Source organism: Taudactylus pleione, unplaced genomic scaffold, assembly GCF_031769625.1.
Source record: "Taudactylus pleione unplaced genomic scaffold, aTauple2 ptg000117l, whole genome shotgun sequence".
Taxonomy (NCBI): Eukaryota; Metazoa; Chordata; class Amphibia; order Anura; family Myobatrachidae; genus Taudactylus; species Taudactylus pleione.
The window spans coordinates 20,552,240-20,577,048 of record NW_028284519.1 but is presented as its reverse complement, the minus strand read 5'-3'; the positions used below and the strand labels follow the sequence as shown (position 1 = coordinate 20,577,048).

At 47.6% G+C, this 24,809-nt stretch overlaps 1 protein-coding gene across 1 annotated transcript in view; it reads right to left on the bottom strand.

Moving 5' to 3' along the window:
• The window catches only part of LOC148524689 (5-hydroxytryptamine receptor 3A-like), a 57,136-nt gene that overhangs the window by 20,415 nt on the left and 11,912 nt on the right, over window positions 1-24,809 (bottom strand). Inside the window, exon 5 of the mRNA XM_088471976.1 lies at window positions 17,163-17,332. Coding sequence (XP_088328102.1) covers window positions 17,163-17,332 — 170 coding nt within the window. The remainder of the gene's footprint in view (window positions 1-17,162; window positions 17,333-24,809) is intronic.

Sequence of the window (24,809 nt, the reverse complement as noted above, 5' to 3'; positions counted from 1 at the left end):
CACTTTATACCACACAGTAGAAATCCCCCCCTTACACATTATGCCACACAGTGGAAATTCCCCACTTACACATTATACCACGCATCCCCCCCCTTGCACACTATACCACACAGTAAAAATCCCCTCCATACACATTGTCACACAGTAGAAATCCCCCCCTTACACGCTATACCACACAGTAAAAATCCCCCCCTTGCACATTATACCACACAGTAGAAGAATCCCCTCCCCATCCCCCTCCTTGCTGGTGCTCTCTCCCATATGTACTAGTCAGCACTCATCTGGTCAATGGTACTCTATGACCAGGCGCAGAGGCCGACGACTATAAAGTGGGCTACGGACGGATTCTGCCTACCATCTTGTGTATGGACTGTCACACTGTCAGTCTGTCACTGTATTGGACCGGCGTGTGCGACAAAAAAACAGCTCCTCACTCTTTCCACTGGAAAGGAGAGACGTCATGACGTGTCTCCTGTCCCTACAGAAAGTGCACTGAGGGCCTGATTCAGAGCCGCTCGTAAGCGGATGCTCGTTCGCTCCGAGCGATGTTCGCACATCTGCGCATGCGTATGGGTCGTAATGCGCATGCGCCAACCAGTCATTGCGGTCGGAAATTGAGCGCTCGCAAAATAGCGAGTGCCTGCTAATTTGAGTGACAGGATGAGGCGTTTGTGGGTGGTAACAGGGGAAGGTGCAATTAACAAAGCAGCGTCATCGACCACGTCACTTGGTTGTTTCTTAGCCTGAACTGTTCGCATGATTGCGGTAGGAAAATCCAACCACAAGCACTGTGAGCAGTTCAGATGCCTTTCGATGTACTCGATTAATCAAATAAATAGCGGAGATGACGTAGGATGCGAGCGGCCAGGGGGCGTCTTTACAAAATAGCGAGCGCATGTTTCGTTCGCTCGCTCAGACAGAGGCGTCAATAGACCGCAAAGAGCGAGCGCTCAATTTAAATAGCCGGCCCCTTTTTCTGAACGAGCGAGCGCAAATAGCGTCCGGCTCTGAATCAGGCCCTGAGTGCGGCAGGCGGAGCTGTTAGTGAGCTCAGACATCTGGCAGAGTTGCAGTGAAGGAGCCAGATGCACCGTTGCTGATATACACAGCAGCAGGCGGCCCGACAAAATAGAAATTGCATTTGGCGGCCGGTCCCGCTCCAGGGCACACTGCGCTCTGTGCGGCGTCATCGGCCGCACCACCCTAGTTACGGCCCTGGTTGATAATCTCACAATACAGAAGCCTATGGATGTGGGCTAGTGGCAATGTGTGGGGTATGGTGGTGGCATATGATGTCATTGAGAGTGTGGCTAGTCCAGAAAAGACACAAAAATATAACAGAGAGCAAGCAAAGGGCAACCAGACACCCTAAGTCTTCCTACAGCTGCATAGAAACACAATATAAAAACTTTGTCTAACATATATATTCTCCTGAGCTGGACATAACTAAACTAGGAAAATTTGGATGGTAACAAACCCTTTAAATAGAAACAATTTAGGCTGGTTTTCAATGTTTTTCTTAAAGGGACAGGATTTCAAATCAAATGATATTACTTTTTACCAGCAACGGTTCTCACCTTCCTCCTGTGTAGTGGCTGCCCGGGCTGCAGCATCTCATCACCTTGGCCGTGGTCCAGCCTCTATCCATTGCCCATTTCCGGAAACAAAAACCTACAATCAAGCCTTGCACATGCGCAATAAAAACAGCATTGACGCCAGACACAACGACTGGGACTGGTTTGTGATTTTTTCCAAAAATGTACAAAAAAAAAGAGCTAAAAATCACATAATTTGGCAATTTTTTGTTCCTAGAGTATTATTAACCTCAATAACATTAATTTCCAGTAATTTCCACTCAATTTTGACCAGCCCACAATATTGTTCACCAATATAACCCAAAGCATGGCTGGCTAAACTAAGCAACCGAGCAGCGGCACAAACACGCAGCAGTTATTTCTGTATACAAATGTTTTGCAAATTAGTAATGTGATCAATCAGCCTCTTTTTTGAGCAGTTCCCCAAAATCTCCCCAACCATAAATACAGCGTTCCCCACCTGCGGGTTGGATACAGTGCGGATCACATACAGTGCAGGATACAGCGTGGGTCGGATACAGTGTAGTCACATACAGTATGGGATACAGTGTGGGTCAGATACAGTGCAGGTTGGATACAGCACAGGTCGGACACAGTGTAGTTGCATTCAGTGTGGGATACAGTGTGGGTCGGATACAGTATGGGTCGGATACAGTGTGGGATACAGTGTGGGTCGGATACAGTGCGGGTTGGATACAGCACGGGTCGGATACAGTGTAGTCACATACAGTGTGGGATACAGTGTGGGTCGGATACAGTGCGGGTTGGATAACAGCATGGGTCGGATGCAGTGCAGTCGCATACAGTGTGGGTTGGATACAGTGTGGGTCGGATACAGTCCTGGTCGTATACAGTGTGGGCTGGATACAGTGTGGGTTGGATACAGTGTGGATTGGATACAGCACGAGTCGGAAACAATGTGGGTTGGATACAGTGTGGGTCGGATACAGTGTGGGTCAAATACAATGCGGGTCGGATACAGGGCCTGATTCAGAGCCGGACGGTATTTGCGCTCGCTCGTTCAGAAAAAGGGGCTGGCTATTTAAATTGACCGTTCGCTCTTTGCGGTCTGTTGACGCCTCTATGTCTGAACGAGCGTACAAAACATGTGGTCGTTATTTTGAAAAAAACGCCCCCTGGCCGCTCGCATCATATGTCATCTCCGCTATTTATTAGATTAATCGAGTACATCGAAAGGCGTATGAACTGCTCGCTATTCTTGTGGTTGCATTTTCCTACCGCAATCATGCAAGCAGTTCTGGCTAAAAGACACCTAACTTGATGTGGTCGATGACTCTTCTTTGTTAATTACGCACACCCTTAAAATGCCCGTTTTGACCTTTTGGCACGCCTGCGTTCTGATCTCCACTCCCCGTTTTCAAGTACCTTCCCCTTTACCACCCACAAACGCCTCATTCTGTCACTCCGCTTACGAGCGGCTCTGAATCAGGGCCACAGTGTGGGCTGGTTACACCAATGGCGCACTTACTGTTACAAAGGGTATCAGCGTTGTCCTCAGTGCTGTGGTGTCCTCAGTGCGGGAGTGCTGGCGGTGTCGGCAGTTCGGGGGTGGCGGTGGTGTCCTCAGTGTGGGAGTGCCGGCAGTGTTCTCAGTGCGGGGGTGCCGGCAGTGCAAGAGTGCCGACAGTGTTCTGAGGGCCTGATTCAGACCCGCTCGTGAGCGCTGAGCTCTCACAAGCGGGTCGATGTTGGCCAAGTGCGCATGCACACGACGGAGGCGGCTCCGTCGTGCGTGAGACCGAAATAACGACGGCCAAGCCGTCGTTATGGGTCTCGCACCAAAGGGGGCGTGCTGTCGATGGTGATTGACAGCACACCCCCTTTGGTGGGCGTGCCGGGGGCATGGCTGCTCAGACGGGGGCGTTCCCATGGGAACGCCTACCGTCTGGGGCCAGCCCCACTGACATCACTAGTGATGTCAGTGGGAGTGCTTTTGGCTCTGATAGAGCAAGACCGTACCACAAGGGTCTCGTCGCAAGCCCGATGGTCGCGATGGTCTTGACCATCGCGACCATCATTTTGGCCGCTCGCTATAGCTGTGGGTGGTCACAGCTATAGCGGCCGCTCCAAAAAGCAAGAGGGACGGCCCTGATTCAGAGCGAGCGCGCTATCAGAGCGTCCGGCTCTGAATCAGGGCCTGAGTGCAGAAGTGCTGGCGGTGTCGGCAATGCAGAAGTGCCAGCGGTGTCTTCAGTGGGGGGTTGCTGGTGGTGTCGGTAGTGCTGGGGTGTGACGGTGTTGGTGGGTGCTGGCGTTGTCAGCACTGTGGGTGGTGGTGTCTTTGGTGCGGTGGGGACTGCCATCTTGCGTCTGTTTGCCCCATTGAAGTCTATGGGGAAGCGCTGATTGGCTCTCTCAGCCAATCGGTGGTCAGCCCATTGATTTCAATGTGAGTTTTGAAATTGGGGCCCAAGCCAAAAATCGCAAAATCTGACAGCGGGATCTCCAGGTTTTGGCTCGGGTAGGGATCCGAGGCAGCAGGGAGATCCAAGCTGTATCTCGGATCACGGAAGTTCGGGTGTGTTCGGACTCCGAACCGCTTACCTCTACTTCACACACATAATTTCTAACTGACCGTGAACGGAAGACTTGGATAGAGAAAGTTGACCCTACAGTAGTACATAATAGGATACACAAAATGGAATACAGTAGTACATAATAGGATACACAAAATGGAAGCTGCTAAAATCAATTTATAAGCAGAAGCAGGTTCTAGAAAAAGAGTTATCTAGAAAACACAACAGATTCCCACAACAAACTGCTGTAAACCAGTAGTGAAGCTGTCATTCTTTTTGCAAATAAAGGCAAAAGTCTCCATTTGCAAGCATAAGATAATCCTCTCTCCACTTCATGATGCTGAGAGTTATTCATCAGACCTAGGTACAGATACAGTACCCAATCTATGCGTACAATCCTGTCCAATTTTGCAGCAGATCTCCAGTTTGTATATGCTGGAAAAATCTGCCCAAAGGATTGTATCACGGTACACACTCTTCCAATCTTTGGCAGACCGACTGCCACTCACAGGGATGAATTGGGAGAAGAATTGGACAAACCAGTACACACTTCTAAATTGGCCTGGTGATTGGCGATCTGGGCCCTCATTCAGAGCCGTTCGCTATTTGCGTTCGTTCGTTCAAAAACAAGGGGTGGCTATGCAAATGATCCGTTCGCACATTGCAGTCTGTTCACACCTCTAAGTCTGAACGAGCGAGCAAAACATACGCTCTTTTATTTCTTAAAAACGCCCCCTGGCCGCTCGCACCATACGTCATGTCCGCTATTTATTAGATTAATCGAGTACATCGAACAGGATATGAACTGCTCGCTATTCTTGTGGTTGGTTTTTTCAACCGCTATTTTGCGAGCAGTTCTGAGTTAAAAAAAACCAAGTGACGTGGTCATTGACGCTGCTATATTAATTATGTACACCCATAAAACGCCCGTTTTGACCTTTAAGCACGCCTGCGATCGGATCTCCACTCCCCGTTTTCAAGCACCTTCCCCTGTTACCACCCACATACGCCTCATTCTGTCACTCAAAATAGCAGGCACTCGCTATATTGCGTACAAATGATTTTCGGCCGCACTGACTGGTTCGCGCATGCGTACTAAAAACCGTACGCATGCGCAGATGTGCAAACATCGCTCGGAACGAGCGTACTGCCGATGGCGAGTGGCTCTGAATGAGGGCCTTGGTCTCCTGATTTTTCAGCAGGTTTAAAAATCTTTTGGCAAGACCAGATGAGCAGGATTGGATGAAACCAGAGGACGTGTGATGGCTCATACACACTAGACGATGCGCTGTATAAACGATATTGGTGAAAGATTTCCCTTTAACTTTCTGTAGTGCAGGACAAACGATGTTGCCACTTCTCTGAACAGGCAATTCTTGACTATAACGTCAGATTGGCCTGCATGTACAGACGACAAAAGACATCGTTAACGACCCGTGGGAGCACGCATCGTTGGTCGTTCACTGCATACACGCTGAACGATATGTCATTGAATTATATCGTTATCATCCATATTGTTCATAAAAATCGTCTAGTGTGTATGCGGCTTGAGGCTGTGAGCATACACACTCCAATGTCTGATCAACTGGTAGGTAGGAGGTTGGATTGGATGAGAATTGGACAAGTGTGTACCCATCTTAAGGAGAATTGTAATAACTACCAAAGTGTCTTGCGTGGTTTAAAGAGGGTGTGTTCACCTCCTCATAGGACGGCAAGTTCTGAGAAACCTTATTGTTTCATACAATACCATATAGTACAGACATAAGGTATAAAGGTAACCTTTATAAAATATTGCATTATTCCTTAGCCGAATGGAGCATGGCCCCCGCTGTCGCGCCGTCGCTCCCTGAATCGGCAAATGTGTACGCAGTTGCTGACGCCGGCACCCCCGCCAGGACCAAACGCACAAAACATTGTGCTGGGTATACATCGTTTAGTGTGTACTCTCAGCATTAGACTTTTACAGATTTCAGTGCTTTAGATGCTGTGACACCATGGCCAGAGGATGGTGCTGGTGAAAAGCAGATTCTGCATGGGGCTGGAGGGATCCTCCCACACAAGAAACAAAATGTATGACTACACCTAGTTGCTGCCCTGTGGGTTCAGTCCAGGAAGGACTGGGCAGTCAGACAGTCCAAGTGGGGTTGTGGAAGCCAGACAGAGCTCATTGTGCTAGCAAGCCATGGAGGTCGAAGAGGCTTGGCCTAGACCTGTGGGAGACAGGGAAGGCCACCAAACTCTGGGACTGAGCTATCTGAATGTGAGTAGGCTGGAGCCTATGTTGCCTGCAAGGAAGCAGGCCAGATTGTGAGGCTGTTCATGTGAGCATCTGAAGCAGCCAAGCCAGGCTGGAGCCTTTGATATACACTACCTGGGTGGGATGTACTATAGTGGAAAATGCAGTTTTCGGGGGTTTTACTGCATTTTCCATATGTACAGATATGTCCCCATACATCTAGCCTCCTTGCGTGTTAAACAGCCCTTCTGGCGTGACTTGGTGGCGCAGAGCATTTTTCATGCAACCTTTTCCCTTTAAATGCATCTTATTCACACAGCAAAGCAAATAGATAGCACAAGCAGCTTTTGCTGATTAAAATTATATGCAGCATGCCTATATTCTGTGAGTGACTGCGGGTGTATCTGCATTTGAAATGCTACTTTACAATGTCAGTGGCTGTAACACTGCATGTGCCAGGGCAGACGGATGCCAGAGGGACTTCTGGGTGTTAAACCCGGAAGTCCTTCTATCTGGGGGCATTGCACATAGAACATAGGCATGCCACATATCATTTTAATCAGCAGAAGCTGCCTGAGTTACCTATTCGCATCGCTGTGCGAATAAGACACATTTGAAGGTAAAAAGTTGCACGAAAAGACCACAGACTTACAGGGAGCTCCCGCTTTATGTGCGAGGATAGATGTATGTGGACACATCTGTAGTAAGCACATAAATGCAATGCATTCTGGTGCATCGTCCCGGTGGGTAACACCATCTTCAGGTGGTGTTACCCAATAGAAGCCTATGGCCTTTTTTTGGGATGCTCCCCCTGAGAGGGATCTAATTGGATCCCTCCTATCTCGGCCTTCTGGTTCTGTGCCAGCGCAGTCAGATGCCAGGGTGACTTCTGGGTGTTAAACCCTTAAGTCTCTCTATCTAGGGGCATCGCAAAGGACAGCTCTTATTAGGAGAGCTGTCCTTTGTGATTTTCTGTACCCGGTGAGAGGCGGAATGTACCGCATTGCGGATGCGATGCTTAGTACATCTCGCCCCCTGTGAGAGACAGGACTGGAGAGACTTTGGTCTCTATTTATTAACATTATTTTTACTAAAATAAAATTAAAAGGGTGTTTTCACCTCCTTTTCATATTATTTGAGTTTCACATAAATTTACTAAAGGGCAGTTGGAGGAGAAGTCATAAAATTCTACTCCAAACCCTAATTATCACATTATTAGTAAGCAGATCGTATTTCCCATAATTGTAATGGGAAATGTGATCTGGCAAAGTTACTAAAGATAAAATGTGAAAAAATACCTGGGAAAGCCCTGTGATAACGCCACCTGGAGATGGCGTTATCCAGGGTCTTCCCCGACTTCGGCTCTGCTCTAACAGGCAGAGCTAATCCGGGAGCCGGGCCCCAGTGATCAGCTGTTTGGTCTAAATAGACCACAAGCTGATCACTGGAAAAAAAAAAGACACTTACCTAAAGCCAGGGACCGGTGATTGGTGCTTTGGTGATCGGTGATGTTCTCTGGGGCTCCAGTCAGCTGGTCTCCGGCTCCTGCACTGTGACTCTGGTCAGCTGCTGAATAGAACAGCTGATCAGGGTCACAGTGCAGGAGATTTTTTGCGAAAAATACAGTGAGAAAATTGCGGAGGGGATTCGCAGGGGCAGAGCTTTATCACAAGCTCTGTCCCTAGTAGGGATTTTTGATAAATCCCAGTGATACTGTATTTCCTAAATTTTCAATGCAAAGATATCACACTACAACCGCATTTGAAATGTGGATTGTAGTAAATAGGGCCCTTTATGTTTGCAGATTAGCTGCCCAAGAATAATGAGGGCTCAAGAAGGGAGACAGTTTGGAATCACTTTGGGGTGCAATTCGGAACTCAGATTTAAAAAAACAAATCTCGCATGTTTTGGATTGCATTTAACTGTGAGGTATTCAATAGCTGGAAATTAATGTTTTTGATGTTACTGTTACAGTCTTACTTATTGTTGGTATAATTATGTTGTTAATCTAAAAATAAACCTAATATTAATTTGAAAAGTCAAGTTTGTATGTGAGCAGGTGGAGGGAGGGTATTGGGGGAGGCAGGGGCAGTATTGTGTAGGGCATCTAGAAACCTTGCACCGGTCCTGGGCGTTTCACATCCTGCGTCTATGCAAAATATATAGCTCAGGTGTCTCAGTTCCTTCTGCCATTCTGCGGGGCCATAGGTTCACTCAGGACTGCGACAAATGCTGCATTTTTGTTCACAGATGCTTGGACTTGCAAAGCCACTGGTGGGCGGCTCAATACATCTCCCGGCATCTCGGACAGTTGCATTCTCATAGCATCTGCTTTTGCAACAGCAGCGGCGGCAGTAGCGTACAACTCTGAATCAGGCCCATACTGTAGTGCAGTAAATGACGTGCTGTTATATTTAACAAGTAAAAATGCAAAAGAGAAAAGAAATTAAGACCTACGGATGTTACCCAATAGCACAGGGCTCAGTAACCCCCGGCACATGGCCCAGAGATGGCACACGGTACAGTAAGTGGCAGTAACCCCCGGCACATGGGCCAGAGACGGCACATGGTACAGTAAGTGGCAATAACCCCCGGCACATGGGCCAGAGACGGCACAGTAAGTAGCAGTAACCCTCGGCACATGGGCCAGAGACGGCACAGTAAGTAGCAGTAACCCTCGGCACGTGGGCCAGAGACGGCACAGTAAGTAGCAGTAACCCCCGGCACGTGGGCCAGAGACGGCACACGGTACAGTAAGTGGCAGTAACCCCCGGCACATGGGCCAGAGACGGCACACAGTACAGTAAGTGGCAGTAACCCCCGGCATGTGGGCTAGAGATGGAACACGGTACAGTAAGTGGCAGTAACCCCCGGCACGTGGACCAGAGACGGCACACGGTACAGTAAGTGGCACACTATGGCTGCTGAAGATTTACCAGCTAGGACCCATATGCAAGTTCTAGACTGATAAATTAGAAAATGAGGCTAAATTTAAGTTACATATAGCAAACAATACCAATAAGCCTAAACTGACTGATCTACAGTGCATCTGGAAAGTATTCAGAACGCTTCACTTTTTCCACATTTTGTTATGTTACAGCTTTATTCCAAAATGGAATAAATTCATTTTTGTTCTAAAAATTCTACACACAATACCGCATAATGACAATGTGTAAAAAGTTTTTTTGAGATTTGTGCAAATGTAATAAAGAAAAAACCTAAGAAATCACATATACATATATTCACAGCCTTTGCCATGAAGCTCAAAATTGAGCTCAGGTGCATACTGTTTCCATCCTTGAGATGTTCCTAAAGCTTAATTGGAGTCCACCTATGGCAAAATCAGTTGATTGGACATGATTTTGAAAGGCATACACCTGTCTATATTAGGGGTGAGCGGGTTTGGATTTCTGAAATCCGAACCCCCCCGAGCCCCCCCGATCCGAGTCCGATCCGAGTCAGGCTCGACTTTTCCCACCTGACTCGGATCTGAAATCGAGGCAAAACGTCATCATCCCGCCTTCCGAGTCTCGCGGGTTTTGGATCCTATATAAGGTACCCGCGTCGGCGCCATTTTCTCACTCGGCTGTGGACAGTGAAGAGGGAGGGTGGGAGTTAGGGCTGGCTGGGCTGTGTAGTGTAGTGTAGTGTAGTGCTGCTGTTGTCCACTACTTCAAAGTCCATAGGGGCTGGCTGTGTTGTGCTGTGCTGCTGTTGTTAATAGGGACTGTGTCCACTACTTCAAAGTCCATAGAGGCTGGCTGGACTGTGTTGTGCAGTCAGTTCTCCATAGGGGCTGTGTCCACTCCAAAGTCCTGTGCAGTGTCCCAGTCCTAAAGGGGTGCTGTAGTGTTGTCCAGGGGGTGCTCTGTCCATCAGGGGTGCTCCCCCCAAGTGCTAAAAAAATAATATATTTTCTGTGTTTGTGAATTGTGTGCGCAGTAGCCGCACGTGCATCAACAAAGTAGTGCCAAGCGTGCGCCTATGTCATAAGTAAAGGGCCGGCTGGCTTGACCGTTAAAGGGTGCTGTAACCCCCAAAGTACACTCCAGTCCAAACCAAAAAAATATATATTTTCTGTGTTTGTGAATTGTGTGCGCAGTAGCCGCACGTGCATCAACAAAGTAGTGCCTAGCGTGTGCCTGTGTCATAAGTAAAGGGCCGGCTGGCTTGACCGTTAAAGGGTGCTGTAACCCCCAAAGTACACTCCAGTCCAAACCAAATAAAAAATTTTTTTTCTGTGTTTGTGAATTGTGTGCGCAGTAGCCGCACGTGCATCAACAAAGTAGTGCCAAGCGTGCGCCTGTGTCATAAGTAAAGGGCCGGCTGGCTTGACCGTTAAAGGGTGCTGTAACCCCCAAAGTACACTCCAGTCCAAACCAAAAAAAAAATTATTTTCTGTGTTTGTGAATTGTGTGCGCAGTAGCCGCACGTGCATCAACAAAGTAGTGCCAAGCGTGCGCCTGTGTCATAAGTAAAGGGCCGGCTGGCTTGACCGTTAAAGGGTGCTGTAACCCCCAAAGTACACTCCAGTCCAAACCAAAAAAAAAATAATTTTCTGTGTTTGTGAATTGTGTGCGCAGTAGCCGCACGTGCATCAACAAAGTAGTGCCAAGCGTGTGCCTGTGTCATAAGTAAAGGGCCGGCTGGCTTGACCGTTAAAGGGTGCTGTAACCCCCAAAGTACACTCCAGTCCAAACCAAAAAAAAAAATATTTTCTGTGTTTGTGAATTGTGTGCGCAGTAGCCGCACGTGCATCAACAAAGTAGTGCCAAGCGTGCGCCTGTGTCATAAGTAAAGGGCCGGCTGGCTTGACCGTTAAAGGGTGCTGTAACCCCCAAAGTACACTCCAGTCCAAACCAAAAAAAAAATTATTTTCTGTGTTTGTGAATTGTGTGCGCAGTAGCCGCACGTGCATCAACAAAGGAGCAGCGCCAAGCGTGCGCCTGTGTCCCATAAGTAAAGAGCCAGCTGGCTCATTTCTTAAAGGCTGGTGTAACCCACAAAGTGCACTACTCTCCAGCAAAAATAAAAAAATATTTTCTGTGTTTAGCCGAACGTATATATCAAATCGATATAACATAAATGGAGGACCAAACTTTCTCCGATAAAAATAAAATAGAGAAAGATCAAGAACCACTTCCTCCTAGTGCTGAAGCTGCTGCCACTAGTCATGACATAGACGATAACATGCCATCAACGTCGTCTGCCAAGGCCGATGCCCAAAGTCATAATAGAGGGCACATACAATCCCAAATGACACAGTTCAGGAAAATGACCTTGAAAAAAACATTTAAATCAGCTGAAGAGAAACGTAAACTTGCCAATATGCCATTTACGACACGGAGTGGCAAGGAACGGCTAAGGTCGATCCCTAGTATGTTCATGACTAGTGGTTCAGCTTCACATGACGATGGAAGCCCTCCTCCCACTAAAAAAATCAAAAGAGTTAAGGTGGCAAAAGCACAGCGAAGAACTGTGCTTTCTAAGAAGATATCACAAATCCCCAAGGAGAGTCCAAGTGTGGTGGTGGTTGCGATGCCTGACCTTCCCAGCACTGGACGGGAAGAGGTGGCTCTTTCCACCATTTGCACGCCCCCTGCAAGTGCTGAAAGGAGCACCCACAGTCCACTTGCTGATATGCAAATTGAAGATGTCACTGTTGAAGTACAACAGGATGAGGATATTGGTGTAGCTGGCGCTGAGGAGGAAGTTGGCGAGGAGGATTCTGATGGTGATGTGGTTTGTTTAAATCAGGCTCCGGGGGAGACAGTTGTTGTCCGTGGGATGAAAAAGCCCATCACGGTCATGCCTGGGCAGAAGACCAAACATTCCACCTCTTTGGTCTGGCAATATTTCTATCCAAATCCGGACAACAACTGTCTTGCCATATGTACCATATGTAAAGGTGAAATAAGTAGGGGTAGGGACGTCAACCACCTAGGAACATCCTCCCTTATACGGCACCTGCAGCGCGTTCATAAAAAGTTACTGTCAAGTTCAGAAACTTTGGCTAAGACCGTAAGCAGTCCAGGGACACCTAAATCCCGTTGTCCTGTTGTATCCAAGCGACTGCAAACCACACCGTCAACTCTCTCCTCGTCAATTTCCTCCTTAGTCAGGATCGGAAGTAGTCCTGCAGGCCATGTCACTGGCATGACTGACTCTCCTATCCGGGATTCCTCCGGAGGATCCTGCATTGCTACGCCTACTGCTGCCGCTGCTGCTGTTGCTGCTGCTTGGAGTCGTTCATCATCCCAGAGAGGAAGTAGGAACACCACTACTTTTACTAAACAATTGACCCTCCAACAGTCCTTAGCGAGGAGGATGAAGTACGACAGCAGTCATCCTGAAGCAAAACGTATAACTGAGGCCTTGACTGCTATGTTGGTGTTAGATGTGCGTCCGGTATCCGCCATTAGTGCAGTGGGATTTAGACAATTGATGGAGGTAGTGTGTCCCCGGTTCCAAATCCCGTCTAGATTCCACTTCACTAGGCAGGCGATACCGAGACTGTACAGAAATGTCAGAAAAAGTGTCCTCAGTGTCCTGAAAAATGCCGTTGTACACAATGTCCACTTAACCACGGACATGTGGACAAGTGGAACAGGGCAGACTAAGGACTATATGACTGTGACAGCCCACTGGGTAGATGTATCACCTTACGCAGCAACAGCAGCAGCGTCACCAGTAGCAGCATCTCAGAAACGCCAGCTCGTTCCAAGGCAGGCTACGCTGTGTATCACCGGTTTCAGTAAGAGGCACACCGCCGACAACCTCTTAGAGAAACTGAGGGAAATCATCGCCCAGTGGCTTACCCCACTTAGACTCTCCTGGGGATTTGTGGTATCTGACAACGCCACCAATATTGTGCGGGCATTACATCTGGACAAATTCCAGCATGTCCCATGTTTTGCTCACACAATAAACTTGGTGGTGCAGAATTTTCTGAAAAGCGACAGGGGCGTGCAGGAGACGCTTTGGGTGGCCCGAAAAATTTCGGGCCACTTTCGCCATTCAGCGACTGCGTGCCGAAGACTGGAGCGCCAGCAAACACTCTTGAACCTGCCCCGCCATCACCTGAAGCAAGAGGTTGTGACGCGGTGGAACTCAACCCTCTATATGCTTCAGAGGATGGAGGAGCAGCAAAAGGCCATACAAGCCTATACATCCACCTATGACATAGGAAAAGGAGGGGGTATGCACCTGACTCAAGTGCAGTGGAGAATGATTTCCGTGTTGTGCAAGGTTCTCCAGCCCTTCGAACTTGCCACACGTGAAGTCAGTTCAGACACTGCCAGCTTGAGTCAGGTCATTCCCCTCATCAGGCTTTTGCAGAAGCAGCTGGAGAAAGTGAAGGAGGAGCTAAGACGGAGCGATTCCGCTCGGCATGTGGGACTTGTGGATGAAGCCCTTCATTCGCTTTGCCAGGATTCCAGGGTGGTCAATCTGTTGAAATCAGACCACTACATTTTGACCACCGTGCTCGATCCTAGGTTTAAAGCCTATGTGGTGTCTCTCTTTCCGGCTGACACAAGCCTGCAGAGGTGCAAAGACCTGCTGGTGAACACACTGTCAGCTGAAGCGGAACGTGACACGTCAACAGCTCCTTCTTCATTTTCTCCCGCAACTGGGGCTGCCAGGAAAAAACTTAGGTATCCTAAGCAACCCGCTGGCAGTGATGCAGGGCAGGCAGGACCAAGTTTGGACATCTGGTCCGGACTGAAGGACCTGGCAACAATTTCTGACATGTCTACTGTCACTGCATATGATACTGTCACCATTGACAAAATGGTGGAGGATTACATCGGTGACAGCATCCAAGTAGGCATGTCAGACAGTCCATACCTGTACTGGCAGTAAAAAGAGGCAATTTGGAGGCCCCTGTACAAACTGGCTCTATTTTAGCTGAGTTGCCCCCCCTCCAGTGTGTACTCCGGTGGATGAGGAGGATGAGGATGACATCTTGCCTCCGTAGAGCCAGTTTGTGCAGGGACAGATTAATTGCCAGCTTGTTTTGTGGGGGCCCAAACAAACCAATCATTTCAGCCACAGTTGTGTGGCAGACCCTGGCGCTGAAATGATTGGTTTGTTAAAGTGTGCATGTCCTGTTTATATAACATAAGGGTGGGTGGGAGGGCCCAAGGACAATTCCATCTTGCACCTCTTTTTTTTCTTTGCATTATGTACAGTTTGGGGCCTAGTTTTTCAAACTGCCATCCTGTCTGCCACTGCAGTATCACGCCTAGATGGGTCACGTGTTTGTGCCGCCCACTCGTGTTGCTTAGCATAGTCATCCAGCTACCTCGGTGCAACCTTTTGGACATAAAAACACTATTGTGAGGTGTGAGGTGTTCAGAATCGACTGGAAATGAGTGGAAATTAAGGTTATTGAGGTTAATAATAGCATAGGAGCTAAAAAACCTACAAATTCTGTGATTTTAGCTGTTTTTATGCTTTTTTAAAAAAAAATACAGATCCAAAACACAAAACCCAGAACCCAAAACACGGAAGGGTGGTTTTGGCAAAACCAATCCAGATCCAAAACACGAAGAAAGATCCAGATCCAAAACCAAAACACAAAACACGAAAAGTGGCCGGTGCACACCGCTAGTCTATATAAGGTCCCACACTTGACAGTGCATGTCAGAGCACAAACCAAGCATGAAGTCCAAGGAATTGTCTGTAGACCTCCAAGACAGGATTATCTTGAGGCACAAATCTGGGGAAGGGTATAGAAAAATATCTGCTGCTTTGAAGGTCCCAATGAGCACAGTGGCCTCCATCATCCGTAAATGGAAGAAGTTCGGAACCACCGGGACTCTTCCTAGAGTTGGCCTGCCGTCTAAACTGAGCGATCGGGGGAGAAGGGTCCTAGTCAGGGAGGTGACCAAGAACCCGATGGTCACTCTGTCAGAGCTACAGCATTCCTCTGTGGAGAGAGGAGAACCTTCCAGAAGGACAACCATCTCTGCAGCAATCCACCAATCAGGCCTGTATGGTAGAGTGGCAAGACGGAAGCCACTCCTCTCAGACCATGAGAAACAAAATTCTCTGGTCTGTTAAGACAAAGATTGAACTCTTTGGCATGAATGCCAGGCGTTATGTTTGGAGGAAACCAGGCACCGCTCATCACCAGGCCAATACCATCCCTACAGTGAAGCATGGTAGTGGCAGCATCATGCTGTGGGGATGTTTTTCAGCGGCAGGAACTGGGAGACTAGTCAGAATAGAGGGAAAAATGAATGCAGCAATGTACAGAGACATCCTGGATGAAAACCTGCTCCAGAGCGCTCTTGACCTCAGACTGGGGCAACGGCTCATTTTTCAGCAGGACAACGACCCTAAGCACACAGCCAAGATATCAAAGGAGTGGCTTCAGGACAACTCTGTGAAAGTCCTTGAATGGCTCAGCCAGAGCCCAGACTCGAATTCAATTGAACATCTCTGGAGAGATCTGAAAATGGCTGTACACCGACGCTTCCCATCCAACTTGATAGAGCTTGAGAGGTGCTGCAAAGAGGAATGGGCGAAACTGCTCAAAGATAGGTGTGCCAAGCTTGTGGCATCATATTCAAAAAGACTTGAGGCTGTAATTGCTGCCAAAGGTGCATCAACAAAGTATTGAGCAAATGCTGTGAATACTTATGTACATGTGATTTCTTAGTTTTTTTTTTAACAAAATTTGCAAAAATCTCAAAAAAAAAACTTTTTACACATTGTCATTATGGGATATTGGGTCTCATTCAGACCCGGTCGCAAGCGCCGATGCGCTCGCAACCGGGTCGATGGTCCCCACAGAGCATGCGCACGACAGAGCCGGCTCCGTCGTGCGCATGCGCGAGACCCGGCTAGCGATGGGCGCTCCATCGCTAGAGGTCTCGTAGTAGACGGGGTGAGCTGTCGATGTTGAGTGACAGCTCGCCCCGTTTGCTGGGCAGGCCAGGGGCGGGCCCGCCAAACGGAGGCGTTCCAGTCAGAACGCTTGCCGTTTGGGGGCGGCCCCACTGACATCATTGATGATGTCAGTGGGTAACTTCCTGCTCAAACAGAGCAGGAAGTTCCCTGGGGCTTACGAGAGCCCAGACCCAACCTTAGGGTCTGGTCGTAAGCCCCGATGGTCGCGATGGTGATGACCATCGCGACCATCACCCTGATCGTAAGCTAAGCTGTGGGCGTGTAGCTCCAATGGCTCTCGATGTAACCGATTAATCACACACCTCCTGGAGTTGATGTGTGTTAAGAAAGAAAGGTGGGCGTCTTTATACTGGCGTGCGTTCGCTCTGCCGTCGCTCTCTAAGGCATAGAGGGCATCCTTCCATCAGACAGTGCGATCTTGGCATTTGCATACCCGGCCCCTTTTGGCTATGTGAGAGCGCAGCTTAGCGTCCGAATATGAATAAGCTCCTTTGTCCTTTGCAGAAGGCAACAGACTAATACATTTGGATGCACTAATATTTTTAAATCATAGCTAATAACAGGAGTGATTAAAGAATATGTAAAATTAATTTCACTCTATCAAATCTATAAAGGTTCTGCGGCCTAGGCAGCCCCCAGGTCCACGACCACTCACTTTAAAATCCCATTCGACAAAAATGTATATGGCACTCGATTTTCATCCCTGCTGTATTGAGGTTTTTGTCTTATTTTCTCCTTTCCCTAATTTGTGCTCCCATGGTGTGTTTATTTAAGTACCAACATAAGAATTCAGGCAACAGTTTAAAGAGGGCAACATTTATTTTTTTTTTATTCACCCTGGGCGCCCTCAACCCTATGCCTCTGTATTCAACATACCTGCATGCATATAGGAGCCAAAGGTCAAAGAGCAGGTCTGTTTGTCAAATGGAAACTTAAAGGTGTCTAGTGTACAAGAACTCTCAATTCTCATTGGCTTATATTCACCAATTAGCCCATCGCTGAAGACGAAGACATATGGAATCACCGGAGAGATGTCTCCTGAAGTCCTGTATAATGAAATATATTTAGGAAGTCACCATTACTTACAAATATATTCAAATCAGACCTACAAGATAGAACAAAAATGTACCACTATCATCGCAATGCACAAGCAGATTGCAGACATCATTTATAATTATTGTATTTATATTTCTTACAGAGGGAGACATCTAAAAATAATAGAAATAAAATATAGACAGGCCACTGAAAGCAATCTTGGGCCTAGAGCACCAACCTCTTGTGTCCCCACCAGGTTGCATACATAACCTTACCAAAAGCAGGAGCTGCTAGAGTATTAGCATTTTTAGGCTACTCACGTGTCTTCAGAAAACCCTGTGCAGTATGCACAGCAGGGCCAGCTTAAGTGCCACATGGGCTTGGGGCTGAAAATGTTCAAGGGTCAATAGGACAAATGGAATCGGTATGGATGACTGCCGGACGTCAGCCCAGCGGATGAAATCTAGATGTTGGCAGCCCGAAAGGGGAAGATCCCGACAGGGCAAGTAAGTACCCTATCAATACCCCTCCCCCCCCCCCTAACCCTCCCTTAGGGGAGTCTAACCCTAACTTCCCCCCTAGTGCATAACCCTAACCTCCCCCAAGGGGTGCCTAAACTTTACCCCCCTTCCCGCTCCCTAAACCTAAACCTCTCAGGGGGGTGCCTAACCCTAACCCCCACCCTTCACCTAGCCTAACCCTCCTGGGGGTTTTTTAGGGTGCCTAACCCTAAATCCCCCCGGGAGTCCCTAAACATAACTCCCTTTCCCGCAGCTATGATCTCCCGACGCCCGGCTTACCTACGTTCGGTATGCCGGGCGTGGGGATAATGATAGGCATCAGTATTTAGACGCCTATCATTAGTCCCATGCCAGGATTTCACTGTCGGGAAGCCGGCGGTCGGCATTTCGACCACCGGCTTCTTAACTACATACCGGACACATGATGCTATACTATAGTGCCATAGTGCCCCATGTAGTTCAAATTATGACACACTGTAGTTCCCAACTAGGTCACATTATGCCACACCGTAGTGCCCAAAGATACTGTAGATTACTTACTAGCTGCTCTCCAGATGGGTGCCCCATTACTTCCAGACAGCTCCAGTCTTGACCCTACACTCCCTATTCGCACAAACCACACCCCACACACCAATAACCCATACCCTTTTCTGCCTGATAAAAAATGGCATAGAAAAATGTGATCACCAGCTCAATAGGTCATTGTACCACTAGGAAAGTTCGTAGAGCGCCCTATGGCCAATCTCCCACTGCAGCTCAGATGGGATCCTCACCTGTTATCCAACACCCTAAGCAAAGCCTGAAGACTTTATACGCACCCCCTTTTCCCTATGCATGTCAATGTATAGAACATTTGGCCTACGCCACCCCACTGCCACTGCCCAGGAACAACCAATACATTTTCAAAACATTTCTGAGACCGTGTGTTTCCCATGTGCCTCAATCGCACACAGAACCTGAATGCATGCGCAGTGTGACTTATGGCATGATTCAGAGCTGTGCACAAACCCAATGGTTTGCATATAACTCTGATGGTTCCTGCACATGCGCAGGATCTGTACTGCTGCCATTTATTCCAGCTTACATGGTAAGACCAAACAGTCAGAGGTGCAATAGCGTTATGAGCTAAGCCTTCCATGCCAGCCTGATAACCTGCCAGACATAAGAAGGGAACAACTCACCAACTGCCCGCGCATGCAAAGCAAATTTCCTGAAATTACACCAATCAAATCCTCCACAATACGTCAACAAGTCGGCAATATAGTTCTTGAATATGCTGCGTCTTAAAAACAATATTGCGATACGATCATTGAAGAGCAATTTTTATTGCATGGAAATATGATCCGCCGATTTCTCAGCCTATCGCCCCACAATTCCAATGCCACTATAATAAGGCTCAAGATAAAGAAGGTTTTTTCGTCAAGCCTTCTGCCACCCAGTCACACAGCCAAGGGGCAGCACACCATGGGTCTCATTCAGACCCGCTCACAAGCGCCTATGTGCTCGCAAGCGGGTCGATGTTGAGGCCCTGCGCACGTGCAGCGGCCGCACTGCGCGTGCGCAAGCCCCGGAGCGAGAGAGAAATTCTCTCACCCCGGGACTCACTACAAAAGGGGCGGCTGTCGATGGTGAGCGACAGCTCGCCCCATTTTGTAGGCGGGGTGGGGGGGTGGCTACACAAACGGAGGCATTCCCGACGGAACGCCTGCCGTTTGGGGGCGGCCCCACTGACATCACTCGTGATGTCAGTGGTGAGCTTCCGGCTCTAATAAAGCCGAAAGCTCACTGGGGCTTGTGGTAGACGAGACCCTACCACAAGTGTCTCGTCGCAAGCCCCGATGGTCGTGATGGTCTTGACCATCGCGACCATCAACCTGGCCGCTCGCTAAAGCTGTGGGTGGTCACCCACAGCCTAGCGAGCGGCCAGGAGGCCAGCTCTGACCATAGAAGCGGCCGCCATCATTCAGAGCGAGCGCTCGCATTTTGCGAGCGGCTCTGAATGAGGTCCCATGTCCCGTCGAGATAAGCGCAGAAACCAAAGGACCCTGTTGCATCAATGAATAGTTGCAATTCACGATTATGTACAGGTGGGGCTGGCCAAATGCAAACGCCATTAGACTTAGACAAAAATTCCTCCCAAACCAGATGATACCTCCCGATTTCTGATGATAAACAAATAAAATGTTGCGGTCTGCAAACACCAGCAGTAGCCAATACGACAAAACATTTGGCCCATGGGAATAACTCTACAAGCCAAGGTCAAAAGCTCCAATAAAGACTGAGCAGCACTCAGTGTAACTTTATCAGACAACAAAGCAAGGGCATTAATGTCCCTCGACTTCCCAACCAGGAAGGCGACAACAGCCATCCAAAGTATCGATTTTATGCCTAAATAAGACAGTCAACATGCCAGACCCTCCATTTTAATCACAACCGATAGGAACACCAATCATTATGAATAACGCTTCAGCAGTCTTGAGGAGATTGGTCCTTGTCATTCTCTGCACTGTGCCAATCAACAGAAAATCATTGAGGCAGAGGACGACCCCAGATTCACCTATGAAAGCCACTATGCACCAGTTTTAAAAAAAAACAAACAAACAAGAGTCTGAACTTTTCAAAATACGTGATGATACAGAGCAACCCATGGGCATGCACTTCTCAACGCAAAAACCGTCGTCTAGCTAAAAACCCATAAATCGTAATGATTGTGGGTATAATGGCAACAACCAAAATGCTGATTCAACATCCAACTTAATCAAAAGAGCCCCCGGTCCAAACAACCGCACCATGTCAAGAGCCTCATCTAAATGCTGGCATCTAACATGACAACAGTCTGGCAGAATAGCATCATTAACGGAGGAACCCTCTAGATAAGACAAATAACACAATAATTACCTGACACCTTTTTGAAGACTATACCTACAGGGGAAATAATCAAATTAGACAAAGGAGGGGCTGTAAAAGGCCCAATCATGTGCCCCTCCTTAATTGTGCTGGCTGCAGTGGCAGGAAGTGAAGGACAGGACTCCAGCCAGGGCACTCACTTGGTGGTATCTTTCACTGGCAGGAACAGAGGAAGCAGAGCCACACTGATTGAATGTGGCGGACGGGCACGCACTCCTCCATCCTCATGTTACAAGCACGCACTGTTGCGCCCCCCCCCTAAACTAATAGCTTTATTAGTAATTTACCTAGCTGGCTGTTGTAATTGCCAGGACTAAAATCTTGGTCGACTTGGCGACCGGGATTTGTCGAGCCCTGGTTAAGGATATTAATAAACAGCTATCTGAGCCTTTGAACTACAGGCTATAGCTCAGGGAGAACCGCATGCAATGACGCAGGACCCGTTCTGCACATGCACATGCTCGTAGGCCTAATTGTGGGGGCATGGCCAGGCCCTCTTAGACAAAAATAGAACAAAAAATATTTGCAGTACCGCGAAGAAGCACTGCGCTCTGAAAAGTTATTGAAATGGAGTGACATAACATCCATTACACAAACAGACCAGAAAGCCATTGTTACTTGTCATCAATAAAGAAGTGTGGGGTCTATGTACTAGGCCTTGGAAAGAGATAAAGTGGACGGAGATAAAGTAACAACCAATCAGCTCCTAACTGTCACTTAACAGGCTGTGTTTGAATAATGACAGTTACTGCAGGAGCTGATTGGTTGGCACTTTATCTCCATCCACTTTATATCTCTCTAAGGCTTAGCACATTGACCCCTGTATGCATATACAGTAGAGATTAGCGGGTTCGGATCTCAGAGATCCGAACCCACCCGAATTTAGCAGAACCGAGTCGGATCCAAGCAATCTTTCCCGCCTGACTTGGATCTCAAAACCGAGGCAAAACCATAGAGTCGGAAATCTTGCGGTTCACGAGCTTACGTCTCTATGATCAATGTAGTATATAGGAACCACGCGGAGGACGCCATTTCACTGCGGCTGTGGAGAGTGAACAGGGAAGGTGGGTAGTGTAGGGCTGGGAGTGGTGCTGGTGCTCCTGCGCTGTGCTGTGCTGACTGCTGTGTCCATCTGGGCTGGTGCAGATACATCTGTGCCCAAGTTCTGGACTCTATACATTTTTATATATATATATATATATATATATATATTAGTAAAAAAAAAGAAAAAAAAAACATTAAAAGTGTCTTTTTGTGTAATATTTTTCTGTGTGCTCGCATTTGAGGCTTAACTGCACAAGATCCAGCCAACAACGCAAGTTGCAACCTAGTGCTGCCCGACTCCAGTCATCATCAATCGGTGCTCTGGCCCAAGGTCTGGAGCTGAAAAAAAGTAAACATAAATTGTCTTTTTTTTAATCTTTGTCTGTGTGTGTGTTTGCGTGCATGTTAGGCTTAACCGCACAAGATCCAGCCAGCAACGCAAGTTGAAACCTAGTGCTGCCCGACGCCAGTAGTCATAAATCGGTGTTCTGGGCCCAAGTTCTGGAGCTGAAATTTTTTTTAAAATAAATTGTCTTTTTTTTAAATCTTTGTCTGTGTGCGCACAACAGCACATGTGTGAATTTTGTAACCACATCTTGGCTACACTATTGGTGCTTGTGACACTGCTTCAAGGCCGCAGAAAATATGGAGGGCTGTCACATGTCAGGAGAGCCAGTTCAAGAACCACATGTTGTAGCTGTTGTCAGCAGTGCAAGGCCGTCAACTTCCTCGTCATCTTCTATGAAGGCCCATGCCCCAAGGCTTAAGTCACGCAATCGATATGGTAAAGCAAGTTTTACTGATGTTAACAACAAAAAATGTAAAGGAAATTTGCCTTTAAATAAACAAAAAATTGGCAATATGCCATTCACTACACAAAGTGGCAAGGAAAGGATAAGGCCTTGGCCTTTCTTTATGAAGACTGCTGATTCTGATAACCCTTCTGCTTGTAGTAGTAGTGGTGGTGGTCCAATTAAAAATGTGAAAGTTAAGACAGCTCCGGAAAAACCAACTGTGTGCCCTGAGAAATCGAAATCACAAAACCCCGAGGATAGAGCAAGTGTGTCCGTGGTTGCCATGTGTGAGCCAGACCTAAATACTAGCGTACTGGAGAATCCTCCAAGTTCCAACATTTGTGTGCCCTCTGTAAATGTGGGGAAGGGCAGTCAACACCTTGCAGACGTAGTTATTGAGGATGCTTCTGTAGAATTGCACATGGAGGAGGATATTTTGGTAGTTGAAGGCGCTAAGGATGATGAGGATGTTGATGAAGAGGTTGATGATGAGGATGTTGACGCCAAGGATGTCCTTTGTGTAAGTAAGGCACAACTGTTGCCCATGGATTGAAAAAGCCAAAGCCCATTGTTGTCATGCCAGGGCAAAAGACAAAAAAATCCACTTCTCACATGTGGAATTATTTCAACCCCAATCCGGACAACAGTTGTCAAGCCATATGTAACGGTTGCCTAGCAATAGTGAGTAGAGGGAGGGACCTAAACCACCTAGGAACCTCCTCCTTGTTACGTCACTTGGAGCGCATTCATCAAATATCAAAGTATATGTCACCAAGTTCCAAAACCAGTGTCACCTATCTGCTCCCTCTCTGTGGGATCCAAACGCCTTCGATCTCCAACACCAACACCTGCATCATCAACATCCTCATTCATCATCGGGAGTAGTCCTGCTGCATCCAATGTTGTTATTGGAAGCATGATTGACTCCTCTCCTATCCGTGATCCTTGATGACTACACCTGTTGCTGCTGCTGTTGCTGTGAGTGGATCTTCATCCCAGAAGGGGACCAGGAGGAAGACTACTTGTAGTGTATCCTCCAAAAAACAATTAACTGTCAAACAATAATTTGCAAGGGCAAACAAGTATGACAGCAATCACCCAGTTGCACAGTGGATTATTGATGCCATAACAGCTATGCTAGTATTTGCTGTGCATCCAGTATTCTCCATTACCACAGTGGTGTTTCAACAGTTAATTGAAGTCATGTGTCCCCGCTACCAGATCCCTTCTAGATTCCACTTCGCTAGAACAGCAATTCTAAATCTGTACAAGGACATTAAAAAAAAAAAAAACCTTATTAATGGTCTTCAGAAATGCCATTGTACCCACTGTCCACTTGACCACTGATATGTCTACAAGTGGGACAGGGCAAACTCAGGATTACATGGCTGTGACAGTCCACTGGCTAGGTGTATTGCCTACAACAGCAACAGCAGCAGCAACATCTACCAAAAGACAGCTGATACAGAGGCAGGCTAGTCTTTGCATAACTGGTTTCACTAAGAGGCATACCGCTGAGAACTGAAAAACTCAGGGAAATCACTGCTAAATGGCTTACCCCTCTTGGACTCTCCTCGGGACTGGTGATTTTGACCAATGCCACCAATATTGTGAGAGCATTACATCTGGGCGAATTCCAACACATCCCATGTTTTGCTCACACAATTAACTTGGTGGTGCAACATTTTTTAAAAAATGACAGGGGCATGCAGGAGATGCTCTCCGTTGCCCGCAAAATATCCGGACATTTTAGACATTCGGCAAATGCTTGTCAAAGATTGCATGACCAGCAGGTACTGTTAAATTTGCCCTGCCATCAACTGAAGCAAGAGGTAGTAACTCGGTGGATTTCTACCCTCTATATGCTTCAGCGGATGGAGGAACAGCAAAAGGCCATCCAGGGCTATATAATGGACTATGACATAGGCCATGGAGGGGGAGTGCACCTTAGTCAAGCACAGTGGAGAATAATTTCCGTGTTGTGCAAGGTTCTCAAACCCTTTGAACTTGCCACACGTGAAGTTAGTTCAGACACTGCCAGCTTGAGTCATGTCAATCCCCTCATCAGACTTTTGCAAAAACAGCTGGAGAAACTGAAGGAGGAGGTGAAACGGATTGACTGTGCAAAGTATGTTGGACTGGTGGATCAAGCCCTTGATTCACTTGACCAGGATCCAAGAGTCATCAATCTATTGAAATCTGAAAAATATATTTTGGCGACC